Consider the following 27,691-nt stretch of genomic DNA (forward strand, 5'->3'; position numbering starts at 1 on the left):
CTGTGGCTCTGGCGTAGGCTGGCAGCTAAAACTCAGATTAGACCCCTAGCCTGGGAACCTCCATATGTGGTGGGTGTAGCCCTAGAAAAGACAAAAACAAAAAAATAAAAGAAAGAAATGGATGTATACTGGGAGAGGGACTGTTTCTCCTCCGAAGCTATATTTCAAGGTAGCATAAAAACAGAGCTTTGGATATCTGGTTCCACCTTATAAGACACCTCATGTTTATTTCAGATGATACCACAACCGAGAAACAAGAATGGAAAGTCATTTAAAAAACGAAGGCAGCCCTATTTGGTAAGCAAGATCATTAAAGTACATGTTAGGATGTCCTGATAAGTTCCTTGTCTGCCCATGCACCTTAATCTGTTCCCCCTTTTAACTCTCGCCCCTCACCCCCTTCCCCAATTTCTCATTTCTCCAATAGACAAGTCTCCTTCTGGAAGCGAGCCTGTTGGGAGTATATTTTTGCTCATTTAATTGCCAATACCATTTGTCATCAAGAGTTTTCATTTACTCCTCATATTCTATCATATTACAGACATCAGAAAGTATTACAGATTTTCACTTTTAAAGATCTGGTTTTCACCTAATACTTTCTTTGCCAAATCGAAAGGTCTGTTCTTATCCTTCTCAAACTCTAGAGCATCTGATGTAATGGATACGCACCTTCCTCTTTTTTTTTTTTTTTTTTTTTCTTTTTAGGGCTGCACCCACAGCATATTGAAGTTCCCAGGATAGGGGTCAAATTGGAGCTACAGCAGCCGGCCTAGGTCACAGCCACAGCAATGCAGGATCCGAGCCGTGTCTTCGACCTACACCACAGCTCACGGCAATGCTGGATCCTTAACCCACTGAGTGAGACCAGGGATCAAACCCACATCCTCATGGATCCTAGTCTGGTTTGTTAACCACTGAGCCACGAAGGGAACTCTGATACTCACCTCCTTAAACCTTTCTCTTCCTTTGGTTTCTCTTTATCATTCAGTCTTCTTCACCACCCCCTTTCTGTTTCCTCTCTATTCCTTCCTTGCTTCATCTCCGTCATGTCTAATGTGGCTGCTCCCCAAAGGTCTGAACCCAGATTTCCAGGCTTCCTTCCTTCCTCTTCCCTCAGGGTGTTGACTCTCTCCCACATCTTGATCTTCCTGCCAGACCTTAGGTCATGCTCAAGCCCATGTTGCCAATGGTCTACACATGTCTTGACACGGATGCCTCCCAGACACCGCATCACCTCAGGATGAAGTAGAACTCACCAGACAGAACTAGCATGCTCATCAGTGGAAGGATCATTTTCTACAGTCCTTAAAACACAGCTGTCATTTCAAACTCCTCCCTGCCATTATTGCTCACATCCAGTCTGTCACCAAGCCTCATCTCTTCATCTCTGGACATGCCTCTTGGAGTCACTGTTTATTCTCCATTTCTGATGCTACCAATATGGAGGAAATTCTCCCTTTCTTTTCATCTCGAATACTCTGGTGCCCTCCGAGCAGCTCACTCTTGCCTCTGAGATCTCATTCCCATCAATCTGTTCTGCAGACCACTAGTGTATGCCCTTCCCAAAGCTCCAAGTCCATTACGCCACCATTCTCCCTCTTCGAAAACCTAAAATAGCCTTCAATTGCCCACATCTGTCAGTGTTCCTTCTAGGACATCAAGAATCTCCATTCATTTGAAAAGAATCTTCTCAGGGGGCTTGCTCAAAAGGTAAATACAGACTATCAGATTCAGAATGGGGAGAGGGAGGTGAAATATAGAGGTGGAATCTGTAATTTTCACGAGCACCTCACATGATTCTAATGCAGATGTTCCTCTCTTCAACTAAATAACACGGTTCTGACCCACTCCTTTTAGCCACCTTCCCCCTTTAGTTAGGGCAGTGTTATCATTATTTCATACTTCCTTTCAAATTCTAATTATTCTTAAAAGTACTGATCCTCTCTGCTCCATGAAAACTCTTTCCAACAGCTTCAGGTGAAATTAGTACTACAATCTTGTCCTTGCTTCCCAGACAAAAATCATCAGATCCATTTATCAAGCATGTTTTAGCTCCCTCCTAGGAGCCAGGCACCATTATGCACTTGGGATAGAGAAATGTACCACAATGCCAGCCCTTAGGCAGTTCTTAGTCTAATGGCAGAGACAAGAAAACCAATGACTCCAGTGCAGAGTGATGGGCAGCAGGTAGTCAGAGAAGTCAGGTGCACAGGAGGAGCTGTAATTAAATGAGGAATGGGGAGGAGACACTGCCAATTTTGGGTTTAGTGGAGTGAAGTTTAAGTAAGGTTTTAAAAAAAGCAAACAAGGGGACAAGGATGGTGAAGTGTGTGCCAGGCCGAGGGGGACAGTGAGGAGGAGGGAGCAGAGGTGAGAGATGTATATTCTACCAGTACTTGTGAATTCTTTGGTGTGGCTGGGCCAACAGTCTAGCAGGTTCATACAATGCTAGAAGCAGATATAACCCTAAAAACCATCCAGCTCACCCTTTTATAGATGACAAGAGAGAGCCCCAGACCCATGCACTGACACACCCAAGGTCTCTAGTTTCAGCAGTCAGTGTTCTTCCCACTACCTATGTCGCCCTTCCTGGCCTCTGTTTGGGGTGCATCTAAAGTCCCATTTTCTGATTATGACATAAAACACAAATTGAAATGAAACTAGCAGAGGGATTTTAAAATGCTGGGCTTCAGGAAAATAGGGTTCCAAGACTATTTCTGCTTCTAATATGCAGGGTAACTCTGAGCAGGCCAACTTTCTTTCTCAGGGTCTCCATGTCTTCATGTGTCAAAAGGTGGAATTAGATCATCCTGAGCATCTCTCCGGGCTCTCATGGGTCATTCTCTAAATATATTATCATTTCTAGTAACATGTATGATGTAGTCTTTGGTCAAGGTCTAATAACATCTTGCTTCTCATTTCTCACAAGAAAAGAAGCAAAGGTCTCAAGACTTTCTGTTCATTTACAGCCTCAATTAACTGAGCAGTTAATGTGTGACTGCAGGCACAATAGGACGGCAAGGGGAAGAATCAGTGTGGACTGGAGAGGTCTTGGAGGAGGTGAGATCTGAACTGTTCTCTGTAAGAGGTGAGGACTGGCAGGAAAACAGGAGGGTGTTCCAGGAAGAAGAAGACATGAGCAGGGGCCAGGAGTCCTGTTACACAAGGGGCCTTGGGGGAGCAGGGCTGCTGGGGCAGGGTCTGGGTGGGGAGGTGGGAGGTAGGGGGAGCCTGGATGCCAGAGATGGTTGTGGTGCCAGGTTTAGGTGAGACTTGATGCAGGAGCCCAGGGAAAGGTACTGGAGACTGATGCGGCCAACAGGGCAGAGAACAGTCCCCGGGGCCTGTTTCATTCAGCACTGAATAAGTCCTGAGGGTTTAGAATTTGGAAAACATGTTCTTAGTTTTCCATCCTTCTTCTGCTTTGCTTAGGTGTTCCATAATTGCTTAATAAATTCCCAGAACTGTACATGGTAACAACATGAAACACTATGAACCCATACAATGACCATGTTGAAATCAGTGGTATTTTAAGCGTTCATAAAAGGTCTGATGAATATAAACAGTTCTCTGTCCCTGAAAGGTGAACAGTTGAAAGTTTTGCTTAGCTGCTGATGTGCCATCTGTTCCCTCATCTCCTCTTTTATATCTCAGTTTCTGCACTTTGTCTGATGTTAACTGGATTTGATCTCATTATCCTGATGTGTTTAGGGTAAACTATCTCAAATTCTTTTTGGAGGAGGATGGGGCATAAATAAATTACTATTAAAGTTTATTTGGAGTTCCCGTCGTGGCGCAGTGGTTAACGAATCCGACTAGGAACCATGAGGTTGCGGGTTTGGTCCCTGCCCTTGCTCAGTGGGTTAACAATCCGGCGTTGCCGTGAGCTGTGGTGTAGGTTGCAGACGCGGCTCGAATCCTGCGTTGCTGTGGCTCTGGCGTAGGCCGGTGGCTACAGCTCCGATTCAACCCCTAGCCTGGGAACCTCCATATGCCGCGGGAGCGGCCCAAGAAATAGCAACAACAACAACAACAACAAAAAAGACAAAAGACAAAAAAAAAAAAAAAAAAAAAGTTTATCTGGATGGATGCTCACTCTTCAATATCACATAAAAAATAATGACAAAATAATTTCATGTGTATTGCATTTTTAAAGGAGGGGCTGATTATAAACACAATCCCATTAATCTTAGTTTAAGTTGATGGCCCTGCATTTATATGCATTTGAGGGTTTATACAGGTTTTTTTTTTAAATTGTGGTAAAATATACACAACAAAATTTACCATTTAAACATTTTTAAATGGACAATTTGGTGGCATTAACTACATTCACAATGTTGTGCCACCATCACCAGAACTTTTCCATCAACCCAGACTGAAGCTCTATACTCATTAAACACTACTCACCATTTCCCCCCCCTGCCCCGCCCCCTTGGCCCTGGTAACCTCCACTCCTTTGTGTCTCTATGAATTTGCCTGCTCTAGGTACCTCATATAAGTGGAACCAAACAATACGTGCTCTTTTGTGTCTGGCTTACCTCACAGAATATAGTATTTTCAAAGTTCATCCATGATGTAGCATATGTCAGAATTTCATTCCTGTTCATCTTCCACTGTGTGTATAGACCACAATTCATTTATCCATCCCTTGTCCCCATGTCTTACAAGTAGGTAAGTTTTCAATAAATGTTTACTGAATGGATAGATGGTGGATTAAGGAACAGATACCAACACTGTAAGCAACTGTAAGCACTAATTGTTATTCTCATTTCACAGAAGAAGAAATTGGGACTGAGGGCATTAAGTGACTTGAATCAGGTCAAACTGCTGGCTGGGTGCTGCCAGCAAGAGGTCAGGCCCAGGCCTTCTAGCTCTAAAACCAGAGACAGGGGAACTGATGTGCCAAGGGTGAATGTCAGTCCACTGAAATAGTATCCAATATTCTGACTCTGCAGCATGGCTCCACAAGGGACAGGGCCTGCACAATAAGGACAAAGGGAAGCAGGCTAGAGAAAAAGGGATGACATCATCCATTTATGCCTAGGACTCAAGGAATATGGTTCAAATCTCAGAGCCACAGTGCATCGACACATGCACAATCCAAACATAATAAGGCATCATGGGAGAGGTTTCTGGTACCAAGGAGATTGATGGAATATGCTGATAGGGAAACCACTACTCCCTCAACTCCTGGGGAAGGGTAGTGCTGGTACTAACTCCAACAGGAGTATCCAAGTAACCTGATAATTTCAGTAAGGAAAAGAAATTGTGAAAAAGTTAATATGCTTCTGCCTCATGCAAAGGGAAAATCTACTGCAAGAAGGAAATTCCCAAAGATTAAAAAAAAAAAAAAAAGTGTATAAAATAAAGGCCAAAAAAAAAAAAAAAAAAAACCCAAAACTGAAAAGACACACTGCTTTCTCTACTCTGTGTACCTTTTTGCAGACCTATTTGTATCTTTATCTACCCAACAGGTCCCCTATTATTCTATTAATCCTTTTCCTCCCAAGAGAGTTTATTATACTAGAAACATATTCTTCAGAGACATTGCTCTCTCTTTCTAGGATTCCTTAGCCTTCTATCTGCAGGATCAATTAGGTGTTAATATTGGGCTTTATGACCTTAGCCCATCACACCAACCAAGACTTGATGAAACATGTATTGTTTCAGATCCCATGATTTATCAAGGACTTTAGAATTAGCTTTTGAAAAGTGTTGTTAATAAGTAAGAAAAAAACCTCACTATAGCGAAACTATTTCTAACTCGTAACTGATGGTCCTTATTTTATTTTATTTTATTTTTTTGCTTTTTAGGGCTGCATCTGCGGCATATGGAGGTTCCCAGGCTAAGGGTCAATTGGAGCTGTAGCTGCAGGCCTATGCCACAAACCAAAGCAATGCCATATCCAAGCATCATCTGTGACCTACACCATAGCTCAGGGCAACACCAGATCCTTAACCCACTGAGCAAAGCCAGAGATTGAACCTGCATCCTCATGGATGCTAGTCAGATTTATTAGCTGAGTCATGACGGGAACTCCTAATGGTCCATATTTTAAATAATACTCAATATTAAAGCTTGGGCAAACCTATAACTGCCTTTTAAAATTTGTTTGCGTGGTATTTGCATCATGTACGCTTCATGAAGCAGGCAATGAGTGCTTAATAATTATTAATAATGAAGAAAAGGGAAATAGTAAATTATATTTTAGTTGTCCCTTAAATAATAGCACAAACTTATGCAAAATTTCTAACACGAATGGTTGCATCTGAGCCATGTACATAGCCCCCATATCACAGTAACTGCTTTATAAACATCTCCACGTGCTGTAATTTTCTGATATTTTTTTGTACCACCCCATTACAAGATCCAAATAGTTTTGCTCAGTTTAGACAGCTATAGGCAGGCTGGTGCCAACTGTCTTTTAAGATATATAAGTGCTAATCAGGCAGCATTCAAGATTGAGAATCATTCACTCACTCAATTTGGTTGGGTGGGAGATAAAAAGGTGGAGTTAGAAGCAGCCCCTTGGAACTTGCACAGAACGTTATATGGCCCTGGGAGTGTGAAGTGAATGTATGATCTGCAGGTAGAGAGGGGAGAAGACATGCTGAAGGATCCACTGGCAGGGAGTTACTACCAGGTCACTGTCACTGGGGAGTCTGAGCATTTGAAACAATGTGTCAGCCTTACTCTTACCCCGTGATCCTCTCACTGCCCCCACTACCCCCACCGCCCCCACATGAGGCCCACTCAATCCATAATACAGCTCTATTGTACCAAGGAGGGTCCCAGAAAGCAGGGCTTGCCTCTCTAAGACTGCCCTGTCTGTGTGGGGCCCCTACTGAGGGTGAGAGGAGCATGAGAGAGATGTCCTTATATACTATTGATGTGGAAGGAGACTATGGGTTAAGGAGGTCCCTCCCCTGTGCAGAGAAGAGAGAGGAACAAAGTCGTTCTTAGAATGGCCTGTGGGTGAGAACCTGCTTGTGCTGTAAAGTTCTCTTCATCTTCCAGCTCTGGGTGTACCTAGTATGGTTTCATCCAGCTTCCAAGGTCCTAGAATTGAGGGAGGCTGCCAAATGGTGCCAAACCACAGGAGCAGAAGCAAGAGCTGCAGGAAAGGGGCTAGTGTGTCTGCAGTGTCAGCTTTTGCGCCCTGTTGGCATCAAGGGAGAAGTACACTGGGGCCATTGTACTGCAGATGAGGCTTCTTGGATCGAAAGGCTGAACATTTGATGAATCTGGGAAACATTCAGCAAAAACTCAGTTCAATCAGCAGTTAGTACATATTTGCACTGTGCAAGGCATTGTGGGAGGGTTCTTCAAAGGAACTGGACATGAGCAGGATGTAGTCATGCTCAGGAGGTCTGAGGACTCTCAAATGAGTAGGGAAAACAGATCCACAAATATTTATACAGCAACAAAATGCCACTGATTGTTACTGACATGTAAGAATGTCACACCCTAGGGTGGGCCCACTGGTGAGAACAAGGAGGATTCTGGCTCTTGAGGGCAACCAACTACTATCCACTCACTACTTCACAAATATGTATTTGAATTTTCCATTTTAGACCTGCTTAGCTTAAGACTGATGTGACACATTTAAGTGAAGACATTCATGTTCGGAGCTCAGAATCTAGACTAAAAATATAAATCAGAGATTCAGACCAACAGATGAGTTCACCAATGAGCAAGTGTGGTGAGAAAAGAATGCCCACAAGGATATATGTGGGGGTAGGAGGGGCTGGTGAGCAGTCAAGGAGGAAGAAGCAGCTAAGGAGATGTTGCATCGTTTTAACTGCTGATTTTGTGTTAACAGAAGGTGTATCTCAAGAGATTTATGAAACACAGATCCTTTTACAACAATGATGATGGGGTAGAGCATGAAGACCAAGTGAGAGGAAATTCTTGCAGACTGTCATGAGCATGAGGTTGACAGCTGCCCACCCAGTCTGTGAGGATGCCCAGACGCCATGCTCAGCAATTCACATACATTATTGTTTCTGTTGTCAGACCTCACTGCACCTTTGCAGGCAGGAATTGTCGTAGGGCACAGAGAAGTTGGGTCACTTGCCCAAACCTGTGGCCAGCAGGAAGCTAGGTCAAGATTCCTCTCTATCTCTCTAGCATCTCTGGTTTTGCATAAATGTTCATTGGATTCAGAACACACAGCCTGTGGTGTGTCTGAATTCATGGGACAGGGCCTGTGCAGAATCTGTGAGGAAATCTATCTTCTACAGAAAGAGCAAATTAAGCCAAACAAGTCAAGCCTAGCACTATAGTGATATGCTTCAGCTCTGTTAGGCATTAAGGAGTCAGCTATCAAACCTACTTCTCCTTGCAGGATTTCAGTAACACTTGTCCCTTCTTTGGGTTTCTTTGGCTCCAACCATTTCCTGGGTCCTCTTGTACTCAAGTTTCAGTCTTCTTTCCCTACAACTAATGATACATGCCCAACTCTCTGATCCTCTTTCCTACATTTGCTTCTCCCTCTGCTCTTTCTCTGTCTTATCGTCCCCCTTCTAACTCTTAACATGCAAATTGAATTCCCCCATTCTCTAAAGTTTACCATCTTGATGCTACAGTTTTCCTTTTCCAGCAACTCTCCATAGTCCTCTAGCGCTCTGTGAAACGATTACCTGACAGTGAGGTTGAAAGTTGTTTATAAATCTAATTGTACTGGTTCACAAGCGGCTACTATAGACACGGAGGGCAAGGCAATTCTGTCCTCCTTCCTCGTGACGGTCAAATTAGCATCACTGCTATCAGTTAATTTTATCTCTAACTAATTTCAAAATTTTCACACACTCCCTCCCAATAAAAGAAACTGAGAACTTCATTCTATACCATCAAGTCTATCATTCTCTTCCTCTCCCTCTGAGGTGGAAAGGGAGCCAGCCTGCCACAGGCATCCTCCCAGATGGGCAGAGGAGCTGTTCCCATGTAGTACGCAGGCACCAGGACAGGCATTCTGGGCCACTCTGCTCCTCTCCATCTCCCATCCACACCCTCTCCCCACCTCCCACCAAAAGCCCCACATCCTATCACCAATATCCTGACCTCCTTCTAATCCTTTGCCTGTGTTGTCTATCTCCATATAAGCTGATGTGACTATATGATTTTTATATGTATTTATCAATGTTTGAGTCAGTTTGTATTTTTGGTGGGTACAGTCCGATGTGTTCGAGCATGTGGAATATACATGTGCTGACACCTGCACCCATGTGGGCCTAGTTTCAAGCGACCTGACACGAATATAATGATAATGAACATTTGTACATAAATACAGAATACACATATGATACCTAGGGGTTATGTCTATGGGCTTAGCATCAGGATTTTATTTTGCATAAAGGGAGTGATCTGCACTGCACTAACAATGAATCAGCTTTTTAAAGGTCACTATCAGTGACTCCCTTACAAATCACATTACATAAATACTTCTGTGATTGGACATGCCATTTGGCACTACAGTCTCTGAGTTGATAAAGGCAGCACCAAGCCATGCTCTCTACAGGTAATATATGAAAGGAAATAACTGCATAATTGAAAATATTTTAAGGAGCTTAAAGAAACTACTTTTAAAACTTCTTAAAAATCTGGTTTGAAATAACAAGTACAATGTTATGTTTACACTTTCAAATTGACTCAGTAATCTACTTTTAAGTCATTACCTGTCATCTTCCTTTCACAGTCACAAATCCAAAACTTTTATTTTACTGAAATATGGGTTAATCTTTTATTTTCTGTCATGTTCTCAAATACATACAATTACAAAGCTGTTCAAAATATCACCTCTGTTAAATGATAATGTTTGTTCTACAGGAGGACGCTAGAACAATATTTGGGGAACAAGAAACCAGACCCATAAAGGATTTATTTATAATCTCTTCCCTTTAGTGGAAATTCATATTCTCCTGATTTGGTCTAATTACATGCATTAGTATTTTGAATTGGGAAAAAACGGCTCAAAGAGGACACATACAGATCCTGGCTCACAGCTGATGATCTGAGTAAAATGATCTCAATTAACTGAAGAGATGGGGAGAAGCATTTCCTGGAGTTCCTATGCACGGACAACAGACTGGGGTGGGGCTCACTGCCTTCACCAACACACTGGGGTGGTGTTGAAGGGACAGGCCAGTCTGGGTTTTGCAGTGACGCCAAGAAGGTGCAGGAAATGCTGCACACCGCACACCAGCCCAGCCGCGCCCCCGCCCTCCGCCCGGAACCCCTGATTGGGTCCGCCAAGACCTGCCCGTTCCAGCCAGTTCCTCGCTGGGGAAGCGAGCGCAGCGCTGGCCGTCCAGCCCCGGCTCACGATTTAAAACGGGCAAGTTTTGTTCCTGAAATCAATGACTCGCTCCGCTGCCGGAAGGAGAGCCGACCTCCGTTTTGGGAGTTTAAGGAGCTGATGTTGGTCTTGGTGAGTTCTGCTTTAAGCTCCGTTTGAAATTGAGCTGGGCTTGAAAGTGAACTCATTGCGGGGAGGGGGGAGTCTCTCCCCAACCGCCCCACTGATTTCTTAAAACCAACCGCCGTCGTGAAGCTCTAGTTTGCTGTATGTTAGCTCCCTTCTTTTGTTACCGAGGCCCCCAGAAGCCTGAGGCATAAGTGGTGTTACAAGAGATCTTTTAAAGACTAGCCTGCCCTTAGAATTCTTGCTCCTAAAAGGAAAATAAGGTGCTCGAAGTACAACTCAGAACTTACATTTCCTAGAAGAGTAAACTGATGCGTGTTCTGAACAAATGGATCAGTTGTCTAACAAATACTATCTCCTAATGAAAAGTGTATGGAGACCAGTTGTTTCATATGGAATTCATATATGTGATCAACTGCACTATTTTAAAAAATGCTTTGCAGCCCACCGCATCCTAGCAGGGGCCCAGGTCCCTAGTGAGTGGAAATGTGGTCTTCTCTTCCGGATCGCTAAATGGGGGAAGTTCTAGCCCGCTCAGCGGGAATAAATCTCAACTGGTTTGTTCTCCGTGCGGGCAGACAGGCTCCCCCAGTCCGCAGTGAAGGCTCCGGGCCGCCCGGCCTCCGCCCCGCCCCTGCCTGGCCCGGCTGCCTCGCAGCGTCTCCCCGCAGGAGCAAATCCCGGGCCACGGGAAAGGAGAGTCGGAGTCTGTTCTGCTTCCTCTGGGCCAGGCGAGGTCTCTAGGGCCGAGGGGGTAAGAATTGTGAGGAGGTGAAGGCACGCGCATTCGCACGGTGGCTGGAGGACTTCAGGTCTGAATACACACTGGGGCCGGGGAGCCGCCGCTGGAGCAGAGCTGGCTGCTGCCCCGGCCTGGGGCGCGCGCGGCCGGGCGTCGGGAAGCGGAGGCAGCCCTACCCGCCGTAGGGTAGGCTGCCCGCCGCCCGGGAGCGCGGCGGCGAAGGAGGCGCGTTCCCTGTCCGGAGCCCCTTTGTTCGCTCCGGCCTGTTGGCGGGCGCCCGGCGACCGTGGCTCCCGGTCGAGAAGCAGCCCAGGTGCAGCAGGTAGGCTGGGAGACCCGGAGCTCTGGTGGGGGTGAATTTTCCCTGGGCCGGGAGGGATCCCCTTCTCTAGGGAGCTCCCGCCAGGCTGCCGCTGCGCCGCGCTGCTAAAACCAGCCGGAGCGCGGGAGCCGGGAGGCGAAAGCCGCGCCCTGCGGGCCTCGGTTTCCGGCCAGGGTCTCCTAACCTTGCTGCCACCCCTAGGCTGCAGGGGTGAATTTGGTTGAAAGGCCGAGTCTGAAGGTTGAAGCTAGGAAACTGCCAGACTGGGGAAGCTTTCGGTGAGTTACTGGTCAGGGAGAAAGAGACAAGGAAGTGGGCAGGCGGAGAAACTGGGAAATTAGACCTCTTTGTAGGAGGGTAAGTATTTGCCACTCTTTCCTTTGACTCTGTTGAATTCTATTTTGCTTCCTGAAGTGACAGAGTCATTGCTTACTCAGATACCAATTACGTAGGTCCAAAGTAGCACCTTTTCATCCAACCCTTGACTATGCACCCTATATTTTTCTTTCCCACTGTTGGTCTTCATAGGTTATGGGTCATGTTAAAGGGACACCATCGTTGTAACCGCTCAGTGCCTGGTGGTGTCTTGGAGCTCATATTTAGGGTAATTCTCTGATGAAAGTACATCCATTAGAATTGGATTTGTTCCTCTGTGCCTTTATTTTGGGAAACTTTGCCTGGTCCCAATGGGGGAAGGGAGAACGATGTGAAAAGCTGAAACTGACCCAGAAAAGGACGATGGAAGGTCCTTTTAAGGACCTATTAAGTAGTGGCGCTGAAAAGATCCCATCCTGAACTTCTGATCTGAAAGGGGGATTGGTGATAAGCACCGGAGGTCTCATGTGAAACTTATGGTAGATTTTATATCTTGTCATGGGGGAGGGGAAGCTGCCTCTTTAAAGCAAGATAAATTCAATACCTGAAATGTTTCCATTAAATACTTAAATGATCCTCCCCTCCAGTTCCTTCTCTCTCTCTCTCTCTCTCTCTCTCTCTCACTCTCTCACTCCTTCTCCCACAGGCACTCTCCATGAGAGTTTATTGGGTACCCTCTGAGAAGTGGCTCAGTCTTACTAGTCTCAGCCCTCTGGGGCTTCAACCATGACACCTGAAGATGGGAAAGAGTGTTATGACAGGGAAAGTTCAAGCAGAAGCTCAGAGAGTCTGTTTCTGAGAAAATGAGAAATGAAGGATGATTAGGAGGCACAGATGATATTGCATATAAATGCTGTGACCACACACACCCTCAGAAGATGGAGAAGAATTTTCAAAATAAAGTGCAGGCTCTAGAAAGGAAAAACGTCATCTTATATTTAAAATAGATATCAAATTTCCTTTTTTATAAAAGACTGATTCAAATGAGATTGTAGGGAAAGGAAATAACTTTCTAATTCTCAAATATAGAACAGCTTGAATAATAACTCATGGGTTTTGAAATGGGTCATCTTTGAAAATGGGTCACTTTGGCTAGTCATTGCACTGGGTGACTTTCAAATTGTCTAGGTAGAGTTCTTTCAGAGGACTAGCTGCCACTGGAATTTATATAACAGAACATAGGATGTGGTAGAAAGAAACTGGAAGAAATTCGGAAGGAAATGATCTCTTCTTAAAGTAACAAAATGTATCCTGTCTTTCTGGAATGTTGTATATGCTCAATTGAATAAATCTTAGCTTTGCATTCTATGGCACATTATACCTTTTGGGGAATATTTCTATAACCATTATTTTATTCCACTGCTGAATAATCTTGTGAGGAGATGTATACATTGTTATCCATGTTCCAGAAATTGAGGAACAGCAAATTATTATAAAGCTCTGCCATTAGACATAGAATTTCTATCAGCAAGATTTAGCCAGAACAGTGTAAATCTAGAATATTTTCCTTATAGTGTGCATGTATAAAAGAGATATAAGAACTGATATTTAAAAATAAGTAACCAAATCAGGTGAGATGTAAACCTAAATGATTGTTTTACATTTTAATGCTGGAAATTCAGAAGCTAGCTTGGATCAGTAACTTATTTTTAAGATTTATCTTCCTTAGGGAAGGTTTTAACAATGGAAGTCAGTTTTTGTTTTTGTTTTGTTTTAACAGAAAAGAATGTTCTATGAAGTCTGTAGGTAATAAACCCCCTAAATTCCAAGTTCAGAATACTATTACACAGCTTAAGATCCTGTGGAATTTTATATTTTTTCTCTTTTATTCTTTTTCTACAAATCTTTTGACAACTTTTGGTAGTGCTCGAAACTAAGTTAAAAAGCTGGCTCAACTCTCAGGTTTCTTTCTCCATAATTTATCATCTTTTGACAGTCTCATCTTCATTGAAATGTATCTTTAAGTGCTTATGGGAATGATATTGTTCTTTCCTGTCAAGGATATTGGAAAAGCATGTTCAGTCTACCAGGAATGTTACCTTTGTTCTCAGTCACAACAGTGTTTGAGATGTGTTAATGGCCCTTAGAGATCAGATCACTATTTTAAAAAACTCATATCCAATAAATATTTTAGGTAAGAATATTAAAGAGGATAGCTTATTGGTTTGAAAGGAAAATAACTCCTAAAGAATATCAGCCATCTACTAACTAAACCATCATGGTAAAGATGCATGAACAATTTCTAGAGAAAGGAAATTAGTGTTTACTGAATACCTGATCTGGACCACACTTTGTCAATAAATCATCTCAAATGATCCTCAGAAAACACTGTTGGTACAAGGTGTACAGATGAGTCAAAATGATGTGACTAGTAAACAGAAGCTCCAGAATATAAATTACTTTTGATCAGATTTTAAAGCTCTTGGTTTTTCTACCCTCTTGTCCCTGTCAGGTCCAGATTCCAGGTTGCACCAGAACATTTTCTTCCTCTGTTGTGGATCACACTGCAACATCCCTGAAGCCCTTCTGGCATCCTGCTATGGCCTACTACACAGTATGTGATAAGCTAATTTTTCTTTAATGAATTAAATATAGGTATTACCCACTTTCAGTGCTCTGTGGCATAATGCCTGGGACAGGGCAGGTGCTTAAATGGTAGTTAACTTATATAAACGTTGACCAACTGTAATGGAAACATGCTAAATACACCTCTTATGTTTTATACCATTATTTATTTTCTGGTACTCTAAACCTGCAATCAATTGCTGTTTCCAAAGATAATGTCCAGAACGGGACATATGAACTGCCACTGGACCACAGGCTAATGTGTATTACTTATATGACAGGTTTATACTAGGCTATACTGTCACCCTCTTTCAAAATCACGATTTTTCAAATCATAATTTGACCTGAGCTCAAATGCTTCCATTTAATCCAATACTTATTCATCAAATACTTGCTTAAAACATCCTCTGAGTCCTATACTTTTTACTTACCTCTCCTTTCCCACTTCTCACCTTATTTATTTATTTATTTATCACCCTCTTCTGCCACTTTGAATCTCCACCCTTAAATTCCCCAATCTTCCTTATGTGGGAAAGACCATATGTACTCCTCTGATCACATCTGTCCATTATCTAGTGCTACTGAGATCAAGAAAGGGAAGGAGGGAAGCTCAAGATGGAAGGTTAGGAAAAGGATATGTGGAGTTCCCGTCGTGGCGCAGTGGTTAACGAATCCGACTAGGAACCATGAGGTTGCGGGTTCGGTCCCTGCCCTTGCTCAGTGGGTTAACGATCCGGCGTTGCCGTGAGCTGTGGTGTAGGTTGCAGACGCGGCTCGGATCCTGCGTTGCTGTGCCTCTGGCGTAGGCCAGTGGCTACAGCTCTGATTCAACCCCTAGCCTGGGAACCTCCATATGCCGCGGGAGCGGCCCAAGAAATAGCAACAACAACAAAAAAGACAAAAGACAAAAGACAAAAAAAAAAAAAAAAAAAAAAGGATATGTTACAAGGAAAATGAGAACAATCTCTGGTGAAATGCAGGAGGTAGCAAAACATAAATGACTCCAAACTTAAGACAGTGAAGCAAATCTTTTGCCTTCTTGGCACCTGCCCCACCTGCTTCCTTATCCTCCCATCCTAATGGGAGCTCTGCCAGTGCCAGGAAGGGCAGGTGAAGAGCTCAGAGACTGGGCTGGAACTGGTCAGCTGCTTTGGGGCTGCCACAGGGTCTGGAATTTATGGAGGTTACATGGCTAACCCCATGTCTCAGTGCCTCAGTTTCTTCTGCAAAATGGGGAGATCATTTCTCCCTCAGAGGTTGTTGTGAGGCTTGAGGAGTTACTATATATGTAAAACATTCAGATCTGAGCCTGGTGCATAGTAAACACACCATGTTAGTAACTGTTGCTAGACTGGGCATAAGGAGAAGCTTGTTTCTTAAGTAGGCAAGAACAAAACTGACAAGAATTGTATTTAAAAGAGCAAGTAGCCTTGTCAACCCAAACAACAATGCCTCAAGAATAAATACAGAAGGCCCAAGTTTAGAAAAGCAAATGTCTGACCTCTCTGAGACCCTTTGTGTATTTCAGCTTTTTTTGTTTGTTTTAAGTTCTGTATAATCAAACTGGTTACTGGGAAATTTTAGTGACATTAATATAACGCTTCTGAAATATAATAATACTCTGCAATCCCTGGGCCACCAGCTTCCTTAGTGCTTGTGTTTACTTAAGGTTTGTCTTTACTTGTTTGTTAATTTTCTATTTCCCTGTCTTTATTTTTCTCATACTAGCAAAAAGAAATTGATACTCTGTTTAATTTATGAAGAAACACACAACTTAGTTTATAGGTGGTGAGCAATTTACTGGATTCATTATATATTTATAACCAGCTTTTCCTACTGTCTCACATCCATGCTTGCTGAGTTGGAGTTTAAAGTTTTTGGACTAACGCTGAATAAAAAACTAATTCTAGAAATGTATTCTTCATGGAGGGACAACTATTCCAAATGGCTTCTAATCTCTGCCCATGGCTTGAGCTAAAGTTTCATAGCTAGTCACAGACACAAAACCACCTAAAGACAGTCATTGGGTGGATTTTTCCTTCTTTACAGCTTTATATTGGAAACACTCAAATTTGATTAAAGAATAAAGTAAAAATTGAGAGAACATCTAATTTTTCACACTTAAAATAAAATTCACATTTTGGGTTGCTTCCTTCCTTTGTGAGCAACGAGAAAGGGAATTAGCGCTAAAAAGTAACCCGTTGGGTTTCTCAGCACCAATTACTATAACTAATTTACTAAGAAAAAAAAATCTGTGAAGATCAAATTATAGCCTTTCCAGTAAATTCAAGGCTTTTTATTCCTGATTTATTTACCATGGCAATTTGGCTCCTGAGGATTGGTCCTAGCTATGTTTAATAGGGAAGAGGTGATCAGAACAAGCCAAAAAAAAGTACTTGGAATGTAGAACAAACTGCAACATAAAGATGGGAGAGAAAATGTTATCTTTCTTTCCTTTGAGTTATACCTGGAAAGGAACCAAAAATTGTATCTCGTGGGACTTTAAGCCACAAAAGCTTAAACATAAAAGTATAAAGTAGCTTTTTAAAAAAAATCTGTGACTTACTGGGGGAGCAGCATTAGTTTATAGTCATACTTTTATTGCTGTAAAATTTTGTGTCCCAAATGAGTGCCTTGCTTGCCTCTCCCTAGCCCTGGCCCTGACGGTCAGTGTGCTTTATGGAGGGAACAGAGTGGGTGGCCAGCCTGGGGAATTCCTGAAGAGGAAGCACACATGGGAGAGGACATTGACAATCTGTGTGATGTCTTCTCCTTTCTCTCTGAGCAGGAGGTGAAGTCATCAGCTAAGAGTGAGGAGGACAGGCCTCGGGAGACGGGGGAAGATCTAGCATGGCTGGTGAGAGCCTGGGAGAGGGAGAAGGTCCAGGACAAGTGGGGGATAGTCACACAGCACTGAGTACTCTGCCCACAGCTGGATGTTGCCAATTGTGGCGATGCTGTCTGCCTGGTGGGTTAGGCTTGTCCAGTAGCCTGGCAGGTGTTGCAGGCGTTGAGAAGATGGAAGAAGACAAGAATGACCCAAGGTCTGGGGTTGCTCACATAGAAGGACAGGAAGCAGGGAGAGGAGGGCAGAAGTGCCAGGTGATTCCACATCTGAGACAGGGAGGCGGGTAGAAGAAAGGTCAGGAGATTGCTGGGTGGAATGGGTGTTAGGGGGCAGGCAGGGGGTGGGCAGAGGATTCTAGATGAATATTTCGGGGCTGGGGCTGAAGAGGGAATGGACTGGAATTTTGAAGTTTTGAGTAAATGCTGTTCTCAGCAAAGCAGTTCTAAATGACCTTCTTGCTGATAAGTTGTGTTGAGTGTGTGGGAGGGAATGTGAACAAAGTGGCATATATACCATAAAACGAGGGCTCCTTAGACTTCTGAGTGTTGCATATCTACTAAATAAGATGTAGAAAAATAGTTTCTCCAAGATTAGATGTTGTTAGTATATTACGACAATGGCTAGAAACAGTGGTCAAGAATCAAATGAATAGAGATAAAAGTCTACGCATTTTGATTTCAACCCAGTGGCTTTCTCTAGTTCACATTACTCGGCTTTCAGGTCTAGATTCAGTGCTGCTTCTCCTCCAGGAAGATGCCTTCCCCACCTCCACCCAGCCCCCACCACCTCCACCTGGAGACCCCCTGTGCTCCAGCTCTCACCATTTGCTGCCCCCCATCTGTCTTCCCCCTCGAGCTCCATGCCAGGCCTTGTGCGTCCTGCCTTCTATCCTCCTCTGCCTTCAATTTTCTGATGAGCCAGTCTGTAAAACAGTTCATTTTTTCTTTGACTCCTCTCTCTTCTTCCCCTGAGTTTATTGTTCCTCAGGCGTTTGCTCAGCTCTCCCCTGGAGAGCCCACCCGCCCTCACAGTGGCCACCGTCCTTATGCTCAGGGTGCCAGGGACGGCGGTCCTGTCTACCTCAGGCTCAGCCTGCCTGCTGGACCACTCCACGTGTTGTCCAACACCTCAGTCAACGCAGCCCCGAACCAAATGTGTTCCCTCCTCATTCCTGACTCAGGAAGCCAGTTTTCCCTCTTTTGTCAGTAATGCCTGAAACTAGATATCAGTTGCTAATGGAGTTACTCCCTGTCCAAGGTCATTTATCATGTCCTGCTGGAGTTGTGTTTTTCTTAAAAATATCTTCTTTATCCCTTCCTTCTCTCCCCAGTTCCACCATCCTAGACTAGGCCCTCCTGACCTTATCCCACTTCTTGCCAGGTGTCCTGATCTCCAGCCATCCTGCATTCACCCTGTGTACCACTGCCAGATTTTTGCTTAAATATTACAGAGACAAGGGAGTTATCATTAAAAACAAAAACAGAAACTTCTGTGACTTGGTGCCCTGGGCACTCACTGGCTTCTCTGCCTTATTTTCAGGGTTCACCATAAGCAGGCCCCAACCTCCCTGCATTCATATACTTGCCTGTTTCTCAAATATTTCCTGTATTGTGATTCTTTCTTTTCTTGCTTAAAACAGATTGCTTGACTTTGTGCCACCACCTGAACCCCATGCATCTTCAGGCCCTTCTGATCCAACTGTCACTGATCTCTACTCCTGGGGACACTCCTTGTGTGCCTGGAGTTGGTATGACCCAGATTATTGCTGACACAGCATCTGTACCTTATTGGAATATGCCAGTTGTTGTCCAGGAGAACTGTGTTTTCACATGGGCACCATGAATCTTGTCTCAACTAGATTGTAGATACTTTCAGATTAGAGGCCAGAAAATTGTACTTCAGGACTCCCACCATGCCTGGCATAAGTATTTCCATAGCAAATATTCACATACTTGTAGGATGAATTGAAACACTGGGACACTGAGGTTGCTTCATTTGAACTTAAAATGCTGACCTCACCATCTTGATTAAAACTTCAAAATTTACAGCTGCTTTTGCATAATATTTTAGGATCACAAAAGCAGACTCAAAGAAATGAGTTGACAGCAGAAGTGAAGTAGGAAAAAAAAAAAAAAAACAACCAGAGGTCATTTACAGAAACTTGTAGCTTCCAGATGTAGGTAGGTATTAACTGTTTTTTTCCCCCCAGAAAAGTTTAAAGAGCTCTCTTATGAAGAAATATTCTTTAATAGGTAAGGGGCACAGCTCCCAGACTGCAAATATTTGGGGAGGGGGGCATCCTGCCACCTTCTTTTCTGATGTTCCTACTCAACTTCTTTTATTCTTCTGGCTACTTCATTAGGAAAGAGAATATTAAGAATATCTGTTTCTTCTTCTCAACAGAGACAGAAGCAAACCCAAGTTATATTCTAAATATTTGCATATTTCCCTCTAAGCAGTTCCTTGTCCTGTTCTCTCTTATAATCTTTCCTGTTTCCCATTTTTGGCATGCTCTGTAATTTTTATATCTCTTCAGTAATAATACTTTGATCTTTGCCCCCAGTTTGCAGATTAGATCACCAAAGCAGAGTGCATGAGGGTTGCCCGAGGCTGTATAATAAATCTGGCCCCAAACCAGGTAGCCTTGGTTCCAGCCTATTGATTTTTTGCCCTGCTGTGCTTTGAGCACAAAGGAAGCTGCACCCACAGCATTCTGTTGTGGATGGTTGCTGAGCTCCCATTCATTACTGGGATCACTTTGTTTCCTATTAGGTCCAGCATTTTCTTTCTCCAGGTCAGGCAGGCCTGTGGGCTTCTCTGTACCCCGAACCCTGCACTTTGAATGCAGAAGCTAGAGGACGTGCTTTAGAGAAGTTTTATGACTCTATGTGAACCAGAAGGGTGGGCCTCAATTGCTTGTGTGCGGTCTCCATCAGCAAAGCCTGGGCTGGGGCAATGTCGTTTAATTGTAATGAATAAATTTGGGTCATGGAGGTGCTTTTGCTTTCAGTTGGAAAAGGCCGCCTCGCCTAGTGACTCAATTCACGTTGGAGGAGGTGGGGTGTTCTTTTGTTATAAGAGAAGGGGGGTCCTGTAGAAGAGTCGTTTACGTTCCTCGATCTTCCCCTTATCACCACAACACTATCAGGGAGATTTAGTTATGACTGACATACACAGTGCCTCCAACAATTCCACCTGCTATGGGTGGAAAAACTGTGTCTTAGAATTTCACACGCTGTGCTGAGGCTAAAGAAATAGCGTGGGTTGCTGGCTTCGTGAGGATTCTTCATCATTTTTCAGAAAACTGTTGTGACTCTTAAAGGTCAGTTGGTAACAACTGAAGACATACGGGAAAATGAGGTGAGCACATGCGTGGTGGGGTGGGGAAGGGACAAAGTGCATGTTGTGGGCTAGCTGCTTGGTTGTAGTAGCAATGTTGGCAGCAGCCACGCTCCACCCGGATGAGTAACAGACCCCATTCATGGGAGAGAGACTAGGGCCTCTGTGAGTCCAGGGTGCATGTGGGTGCTGGTGGGTTGATTGTCTAGCAAGAAGTTCAGGCTTATAAACAACTGTGCATAGGTGCAAAGCAAGCTGCTGTTGGAACACACTAAGCACAGCTGCTTGGAGATGGAAAGCTAGTTTTGCCTGTGGTTCCAAAGGTTACTCTCCCCTTTGTTTCTTTCTCAGGGCCTCTTGGAATAGAAACTACAGATTATTTCAATGATGAATTTTTTTAGAATTCTTAAACATTTTGCTGGCTTAAAATCTGCCATTAAGGATTCTTTGTTACTTTATATTAAGCCTCCAATTCCTTCGGTATGTATCGTGGAGGAGGCAGAAGGGAATTTGGGCCTTCAGAGTGGGCCTTATCTAAAGTGGTGAGCACTGCTATGACTGAGAGGAAGCCCCCCCCCCCCCCCACCAAGGAGAGTTACTTTGCAAAGTTTAAGCAGATGCCACCATTAGAAACAGATGCTTCCTGCTCTCTTACCCTGCCCTATAGCATTTGGTTCACCATGACCAGCCAAACCAAGGGGGAAATTACTGATGTTGATCTAGCACTTAGAACAGTATTCCTCACCTTTTTTGATGGTAAAGCACAATAAAAATGCATTTTACATTAAGCCCTGAAGGTATATATACATAAAACTTAAAGTTTTCAAAATGATACTTATTACTTTCAGTGCACTCTGTCATTCTCTACTCTGTTCCTGCTTTTTCTTATCTTTGGGGGAAAAAATGCTGTTTATGGCTTCCTAAGTGGTGCTAGCAATTTAAAATCTATACCCTCAGGGATAAGATATTACCTGTGCTGATTATCTCTGGACAAAGTCTCACTAAGGCTTGGTTCTAATCTCCTGTCCTCCTTAGACTTTTCACATGCTGGGCTTTTGCAGTTTCGCCCTAATGTGGAATAATCTTGGAGGATGGGAAGTACAGCTGGATGTGAAAGACATGAAGTCAGGAAGGAATTCCCACAGCCAAGGTTAGGCTGGTACTGCCTGGCAGCTCTCTCAGTGTGCGCAGTTGGTTTTTTTATCAGGGGCAAAAAGCGGGGGATTTGAGGATGAGGTCTTCGGGCACAAAAGCAGAGCCCTTGCCTTGGAGCTGGTGACGTGGGCTCGGCTGCTCAGCCAGCCCTGGCATCCTGGAGCCTGTGTTGCCCTTTCCATCAGTCTGTTGAAAGCCCAGGAGACTGATGTGTCAAGCCGGAGGGAAGAGCCTGTTTCTATAGGCCAAAGGAATTTCTTATCGTGATAAGCACTGGGACAGAATCCTTGAGGGAAGGGTGGTGCTGTCTCCTAGTGGCAGAAGGGAAGGGAGAACCTGCAGCAGGGGCGTCTTCTCAGGTGGTGCCTGGCTGGGCATCCTGACCCCAGTTCTTCCCAAGTTATGAGATGTCTGAGTGGAAGGCGGCTCCACTCCCAGCATGGTTCCTTGCACCGGCATTCAGAGAACTCCTGCTAGGTGTCAGGCACTGAAGTGGATGCTGAGGATACGGCTTCTATAACAAGGCATCTATCTCGTGCCTTGGGTCAGACTTCATAGTGTAATCAGGAGGAGGCAGTTAAATAAAGAATCTCAGTACAAGAAGACGGTGTGAGAAGATGTTGTGGCACCATCTTCTTGAGCAGGGGAGCCCAATTCAGACTTCCCAGAGGAAGATGCCATTAGAATTTAGTCAAGGTTAGGAGACTCCCTTTAGCAAGGGGAGTGGAGCTGCCAGGACTGCTGGCACAAGGACGGGTGTGTATGAAATAGCAAGTGCACCTGAGCTTTTGGCCGGTAATTTGGTATTGTCAACTAGTGGAGAGTATCTGGAGGGGTTTAAAGAGCTCAATTAGTCTCACGGTTAGATCTGAATTTTAGAAAGGTCACTCTGACCATGAAGCAGAGGGTGAGTTGGCCAGAGATCATTCAGTCAGCTGTTCTTGCCTGGCTGAGAAGTGATGTTGTCATGAAAGGGTGAAGAGAGGTTTAGAAGAAGCAATGCATGGGATTAAAAAACTAGATATGGAAGTGGAGGGGGAGAAGGAGACTTCCAGATTTCTAGCATGGACACATGGAGTGAAGTCAGACAGAAAGAGAAAATGGAAACAGCAGGTTTTAGAACAGAAAACAGTAGAATGGTTTGGAAATGGCACTTGAGTACCCCTGGGTGCCAGCTAATTATTATCTATCTACTTTCTTCTATCTATGTATCTATGTATGTTCCCATTTAAGCTTCAAGTTAAGAGGTGTTAGTAGAATTTTTTAGATTTCTGGGTTAGATGCATGATACAGTGAGACATGTAGCAAGTGGCTGAGCTGGCAATGGTGTTCAAATTGCCTGACCTCAAAGACAGTGCTTGCCGGCTACAATCCCGTGGCTTCCCAGTTTTCAACGTGTTAAATGTGAAGTGCCTGTGGAGTTTCAAAAGGAAAAGTACAAAAAGATGAGTGTATAGTTTGGGGGCTTACAAAAGTCACTTTGGTTAGAGAGGGTGTGGATTGTGCTTTTGAAAAGCATTTTTCAACTCCTTGATTTATGAATCTTGATTTGGGGAAAAAAAAATCTTACTCTTATTCCTGCTTTGTCTGGGGCAAGCAAGCTTTAATGGATTTTTTACTATTATGAACTTTATTATCATTCAGTATTTTGCTTTGAACTATATAGCTGCTTTCATCCTGACTATATTCCAAGTCAATATATTCATAGATACCCCTTTTGAGGAATTTGGACTTTAAGTATATAAGATGATAGCCTTTTTGGAGGCTTTTTTTTTTTAAGGTTGAGAAGATAAGGGGGTCTCTACATTCTGAATGAGACCCCCCCTCAACATCCCTGAAAAAATAAACAGCTATATGCCTCCATTCAACACTAGCTGCCCCATCACCTTTTGTCCAGATCAGTCAGGTGACATTTAGTTTTTAAAGATTTAAGAGTAATTTGTTTCTTTTTGATAACTCAGTAACCTGTTCACTTGTCTTCATTTCTCTTCCTGACTCTAACAGGTTGCACTTAACTTTCACAAAAAGAAGTACACGGAATAGCTGCATGTGAGGCCAATCCCCAAATTTAATGAAGGATGTCAGAATGGGAACATTTTGATGTGCCAGTGTTCTCATGCAACAGTATGCTCCGTTCTTTTGCCATCTCTGAAAAAATGGTATTAAAAGAAAATATTCTGTAAATAAGAAGCTCGGTATACATGTTTAATGACCAACATGGACATCTGTTCTACAGAATACCAAGTCCTATGCTCTTGAAGAAGCAAGCGCCCATTTAAAACTGACCCTAAAAAAAAAACAAACTTGAATAGACATCAGAATGTTTGGGAGTGGCAGGAGAGTAAAAAAATGGCAATTTATTCAGATATTTGCCACTTGTTTCGTACTAAGCCTCATGTTCTTCTGGGGACCGATCGATAATCACATCGTGAGCCATATGAAGTCCTACTCTTACAGATACCTCATAAATAGCTACGACTTTGTGAATGATAGCCTGTCTCTTAAGCGCAGCGAGGATGGGACTCCTCGCTACCAATACTTGATTAACCATGAGGAGAAGTGTCAAGCACAAGATGTCCTGCTCTTACTGTTCGTGAAGACTGCTCCTGAAAACTACAATCGACGTTCGGCCATTAGGAACACCTGGGGCAATGAGAAGTATGTTCAGTCTCAACTTAATGCCAACATCAAAACTCTGTTTGTCTTAGGAACACCTTCTGACCCACTGATGAGAGAAAGACTTCAGAGAAGACTGGTTTGGGAAGATCACATGTACAGTGATATAATTCAGCAAGATTTTGTTGATTCTTTCTATAATCTTACTCTTAAATTTCTTCTGCAGTTCAAATGGGCAAATAGCTTTTGTCCACATGCCAAATTCCTTATGACTGCTGATGATGACATATTTATACACATGCCAAATCTTATCGAATACCTTCAAAGTTTAGAACAAATGGGTGTTCAAGACTTTTGGATTGGTCGCGTTCATCATGGTGCCCCTCCTGTTAGAGATAAAAGCAGCAAATACTATGTCTCCTATGACATGTACCAGTGGCCGGCTTACCCTGACTATACTGCCGGAGCTGCCTATGTGATCTCTGGTGACGTAGCCACTAAAGTTTATGAGGCCTCACAGACACTCAACTCTAGTCTCTACATAGATGATGTATTCATGGGCCTCTGTGCCAATAAAATAGGGCTGGTACCACAAAGCCATGCGTTTTTCTCTGGGGAAGGTAAAACTCCTTATCATCCCTGCATCTACGAGAAAATGATGACATCTCATGGACACGTGGAAGACCTTCAGGACCTTTGGAAGGATGCCACAGACCCGAAAGTAAAAATGATTTCAAAAGGTTTTTTTGGTCAAATATACTGCAGGATAATTAAGATAGTTCTCCTTTGCAAACTGACCTATCTGGATACGTATCCTTGTAGGGCTGCCTTTGCCTAATAGTACTTGAATGTTATGTGTTTTCACTGTCACTGAGCCAATCCTGGATGCAAAAAGCCTTTACATGTTTGTCTATACCATAAGTGAAATGAATATGAAGAACAAAGAAATGTTTTGAAAGCCTAGCTTCTCAGAATGTTTCTTTGACTCTAGAAGCCCTTCAATATAACTTACCTACTTCATTGCCTAAATTCATTTTGAGAAATTTATATTTAGACAAGGTTTATGAAAATAAAACTAAAGGGAATTTCAGGTTCTTAGTACCACATATATACTGTAGAGAAGTTATTAAGGTGCCTTGGTGTTAGAATAACTGCTTTTGAAAAATACCAAGTAAATGTATAGCACAACATTTCAAAGTAATGAACGTATTGCTTGACCAGGTATACAAGTTTATCTCCCTTTCTTCAGAGGAGATTTAGGGAAAAATGTACACAATTTCTTTAAAAACCACCAAATCACTTATTGTCTCATCCACATAGCTATTTTACCTAGATAGTATTGGAGTCATTTAAGATATACCTTTTTTTTCAAAGTTCAATGTGAAATTTAAGGCTTTGGCTCTGCCCTAACTGATGCTTTATGACGGGTTTTTTCGATTATTAGAAAATGACCCAAACATGGCAGTTTCTTACTCATACAGTCTTTCTCTAGGATGAAATCATTGTTACTTTAAAAAAGCTGATTTTAATTTAATGAATTTTTCAACTGATTTTTAGATATTAAAAATTGGTCTCTTTTTAAGACAGCTATGAATGCAGTTTGCATAGAGGAATATAATAACGGAGAAGAATTCAAAAAGATAGAACATTAAAAGCCTCTTTTTTCCATAATTTATAAAAATTGTAGTGTCTAAATTATTGCACTGATTACTAAAATTGGCCTACCCCTCTCCACCAGGTCTCATAAACCACAGCACTTTGTTCTGAGTTCAGATTTTAAAATCGAGAGTATTAAATATCAAATTAAAACTACAATATCTAAAAAAAAATCTATTCTTTCATCAAGCAGAATGAAAGTGATAGAAAAGTCACCAGTTTAATGCATCTGTAAAGCTGTATGTTCCTTGTAATCAAAGAAATGTGGTTAAGATCCAATAAAGCAAGTTACAGTTATTTTACAAAGCAGGATAAAAATGCAGCCATGATGCAAGCCATCTCCCCTCACTAGAGAAAGAACTAGGTGATGTCTATTGCTAGGGGAATTATATGAAAGCCAAAATAGTGATTTCAGCAAAAGTGGTTGAACTGATTATAAAACTTTTGTCTACAGAGGCACCTGTTAGGGAAAAAAAAGATGTCTCACTTAATAAGGTGAGGTCTAAAACACGCAAAAAAAAAAAAAAGAGAAAAAAGAATTCTTGGTATACACACTTGGATGATGACATATATAATCTTTTGCAAGTAGCTTTTCAATGTTTACAGAAATTTTTTGTTAATTTTTTTCTATTTTGAAAATTGACGGTTGTTTACACTGATTGCTCAGATAATTTAGACTTTTTAACTAATGTCAAAACTACAGTGTCAAACATTCTAGTTTGTAGTTACTTTCAGAGTAGGTTCAGGGTTTTTAGACCATTACAGTTTAAATTTTCTCACCAATTTTAAAAACTCTAGAGAACAAAAGCACATTTTGACAGAGCATGTTTATAATTATTTTTTTTTTAGTTGATCCTTTAATAACCATTTGCCTTTTGGCCATATATATGCCCTGTGTATCTATACTTGTAACTGTTTAAATTTGCTATTGGTTGAAACATCATTGTCTCTGGGGCCATCAGAATTATTTTGTTTACAGTAATACTTCTGTGAAACAATTATTTATTTGTCAAAGAGCTCCCCTCAATTGTGTTCATCTTTTTATTTTTGTTTAAAATAGAATGAAACATTTACATTTAAAGGAAATATGAAGGCATTTCCTTTTTTTAATAAGAAGGAAACTGCTAGATGCTTCCTTCATCAGACTTAAAGTACTGAGAAGAATAATTGTAAATAAAGGATTCCAACCTTTTAAAAAGGAAGAAAAAAACTTTGGTGCTCCAATGCAAGGCTATTTTTTTTTTTTAATTCAACAAAGGGAAAATATACTATCAGCCTGGATGGTCACTTGATGGTTGTACACAGTGTTATTGCTAAAAACTTTTTACCTCTTGGTTGGTTTGCATCTTTTTTCCATATTATTAATTTTATACCAAAATATTTATATTATTTGAATTTTGCTCTTGTATGGCAAAACAATTAGTAGGTTTTTAAAAATAAATCTATGGTTTCCAATAAACAACTTGAAAACTGTCAACAGATGTGTATTTTCACAGAAGTTTTTAAACTCCTGTGTGAACACCATTTGTTTATATAATCAACTTGTTCTGTTTAATGTCAGAGAGGTCTGTAGTATAAGATCTTAATCCTATTTCCTGTTCAGACTTGCTGCTGTGCCCAGGGTAGAGGATTATTGTGTCCTTTGCATT

General features: G+C 42.4%; 2 protein-coding genes across 34 annotated transcripts in view; one reads left to right on the forward strand and one right to left on the reverse strand.

Moving 5' to 3' along the window:
- MCF2L2 (MCF.2 cell line derived transforming sequence-like 2) overlaps positions 1-27,691 on the reverse strand; it is a 250,868-nt gene that overhangs the window by 68,953 nt on the left and 154,224 nt on the right. The window contains exon 16 of one of the 25 annotated variants that reach the window (XM_084990482.1): positions 23,821-23,918. The exons of the other annotated variants lie outside the window; for them this stretch is intronic. Coding sequence (XP_084846608.1) covers positions 23,885-23,918 — 34 coding nt within the window. The 3' untranslated portion in view covers positions 23,821-23,884. Of the gene's footprint in view, positions 1-23,820; positions 23,919-27,691 lie in introns of those variants that run through there. 25 annotated transcript variants of the gene reach the window in all.
- Positions 676-27,519, forward strand: B3GNT5 (UDP-GlcNAc:betaGal beta-1,3-N-acetylglucosaminyltransferase 5). Of its 9 annotated transcripts, none has more exons than XM_084987078.1 (4): positions 676-3,858; positions 5,978-10,430; positions 14,316-14,417; positions 23,775-27,519. In XM_084987078.1, the coding sequence occupies exons 2-4, from the start codon at positions 10,185-10,187 to the stop codon at positions 23,811-23,813; spliced, it is 387 nt and encodes a 128-aa protein (XP_084843204.1). In that variant the 5' UTR covers positions 676-3,858; positions 5,978-10,184; the 3' UTR covers positions 23,814-27,519.

The sequence above is a fragment of the Sus scrofa genome, chromosome 13, assembly GCF_054392235.1.
Source record: "Sus scrofa isolate SSC_HxYL_T2T_F1_AM1 chromosome 13, Sscrofa_HxYL_maternal_Yorkshire_Landrace_v2.0, whole genome shotgun sequence".
NCBI classification, from domain to species: domain Eukaryota; kingdom Metazoa; phylum Chordata; class Mammalia; order Artiodactyla; family Suidae; genus Sus; species Sus scrofa.

Coding starts and splice junctions, on each gene's coding strand:
- B3GNT5 (XM_013982236.3), top strand. CDS start 24,091: ATGTTTGGGAGTGGCAGGAGAGTAAAAAAATGGCAATTTATTCAGATA.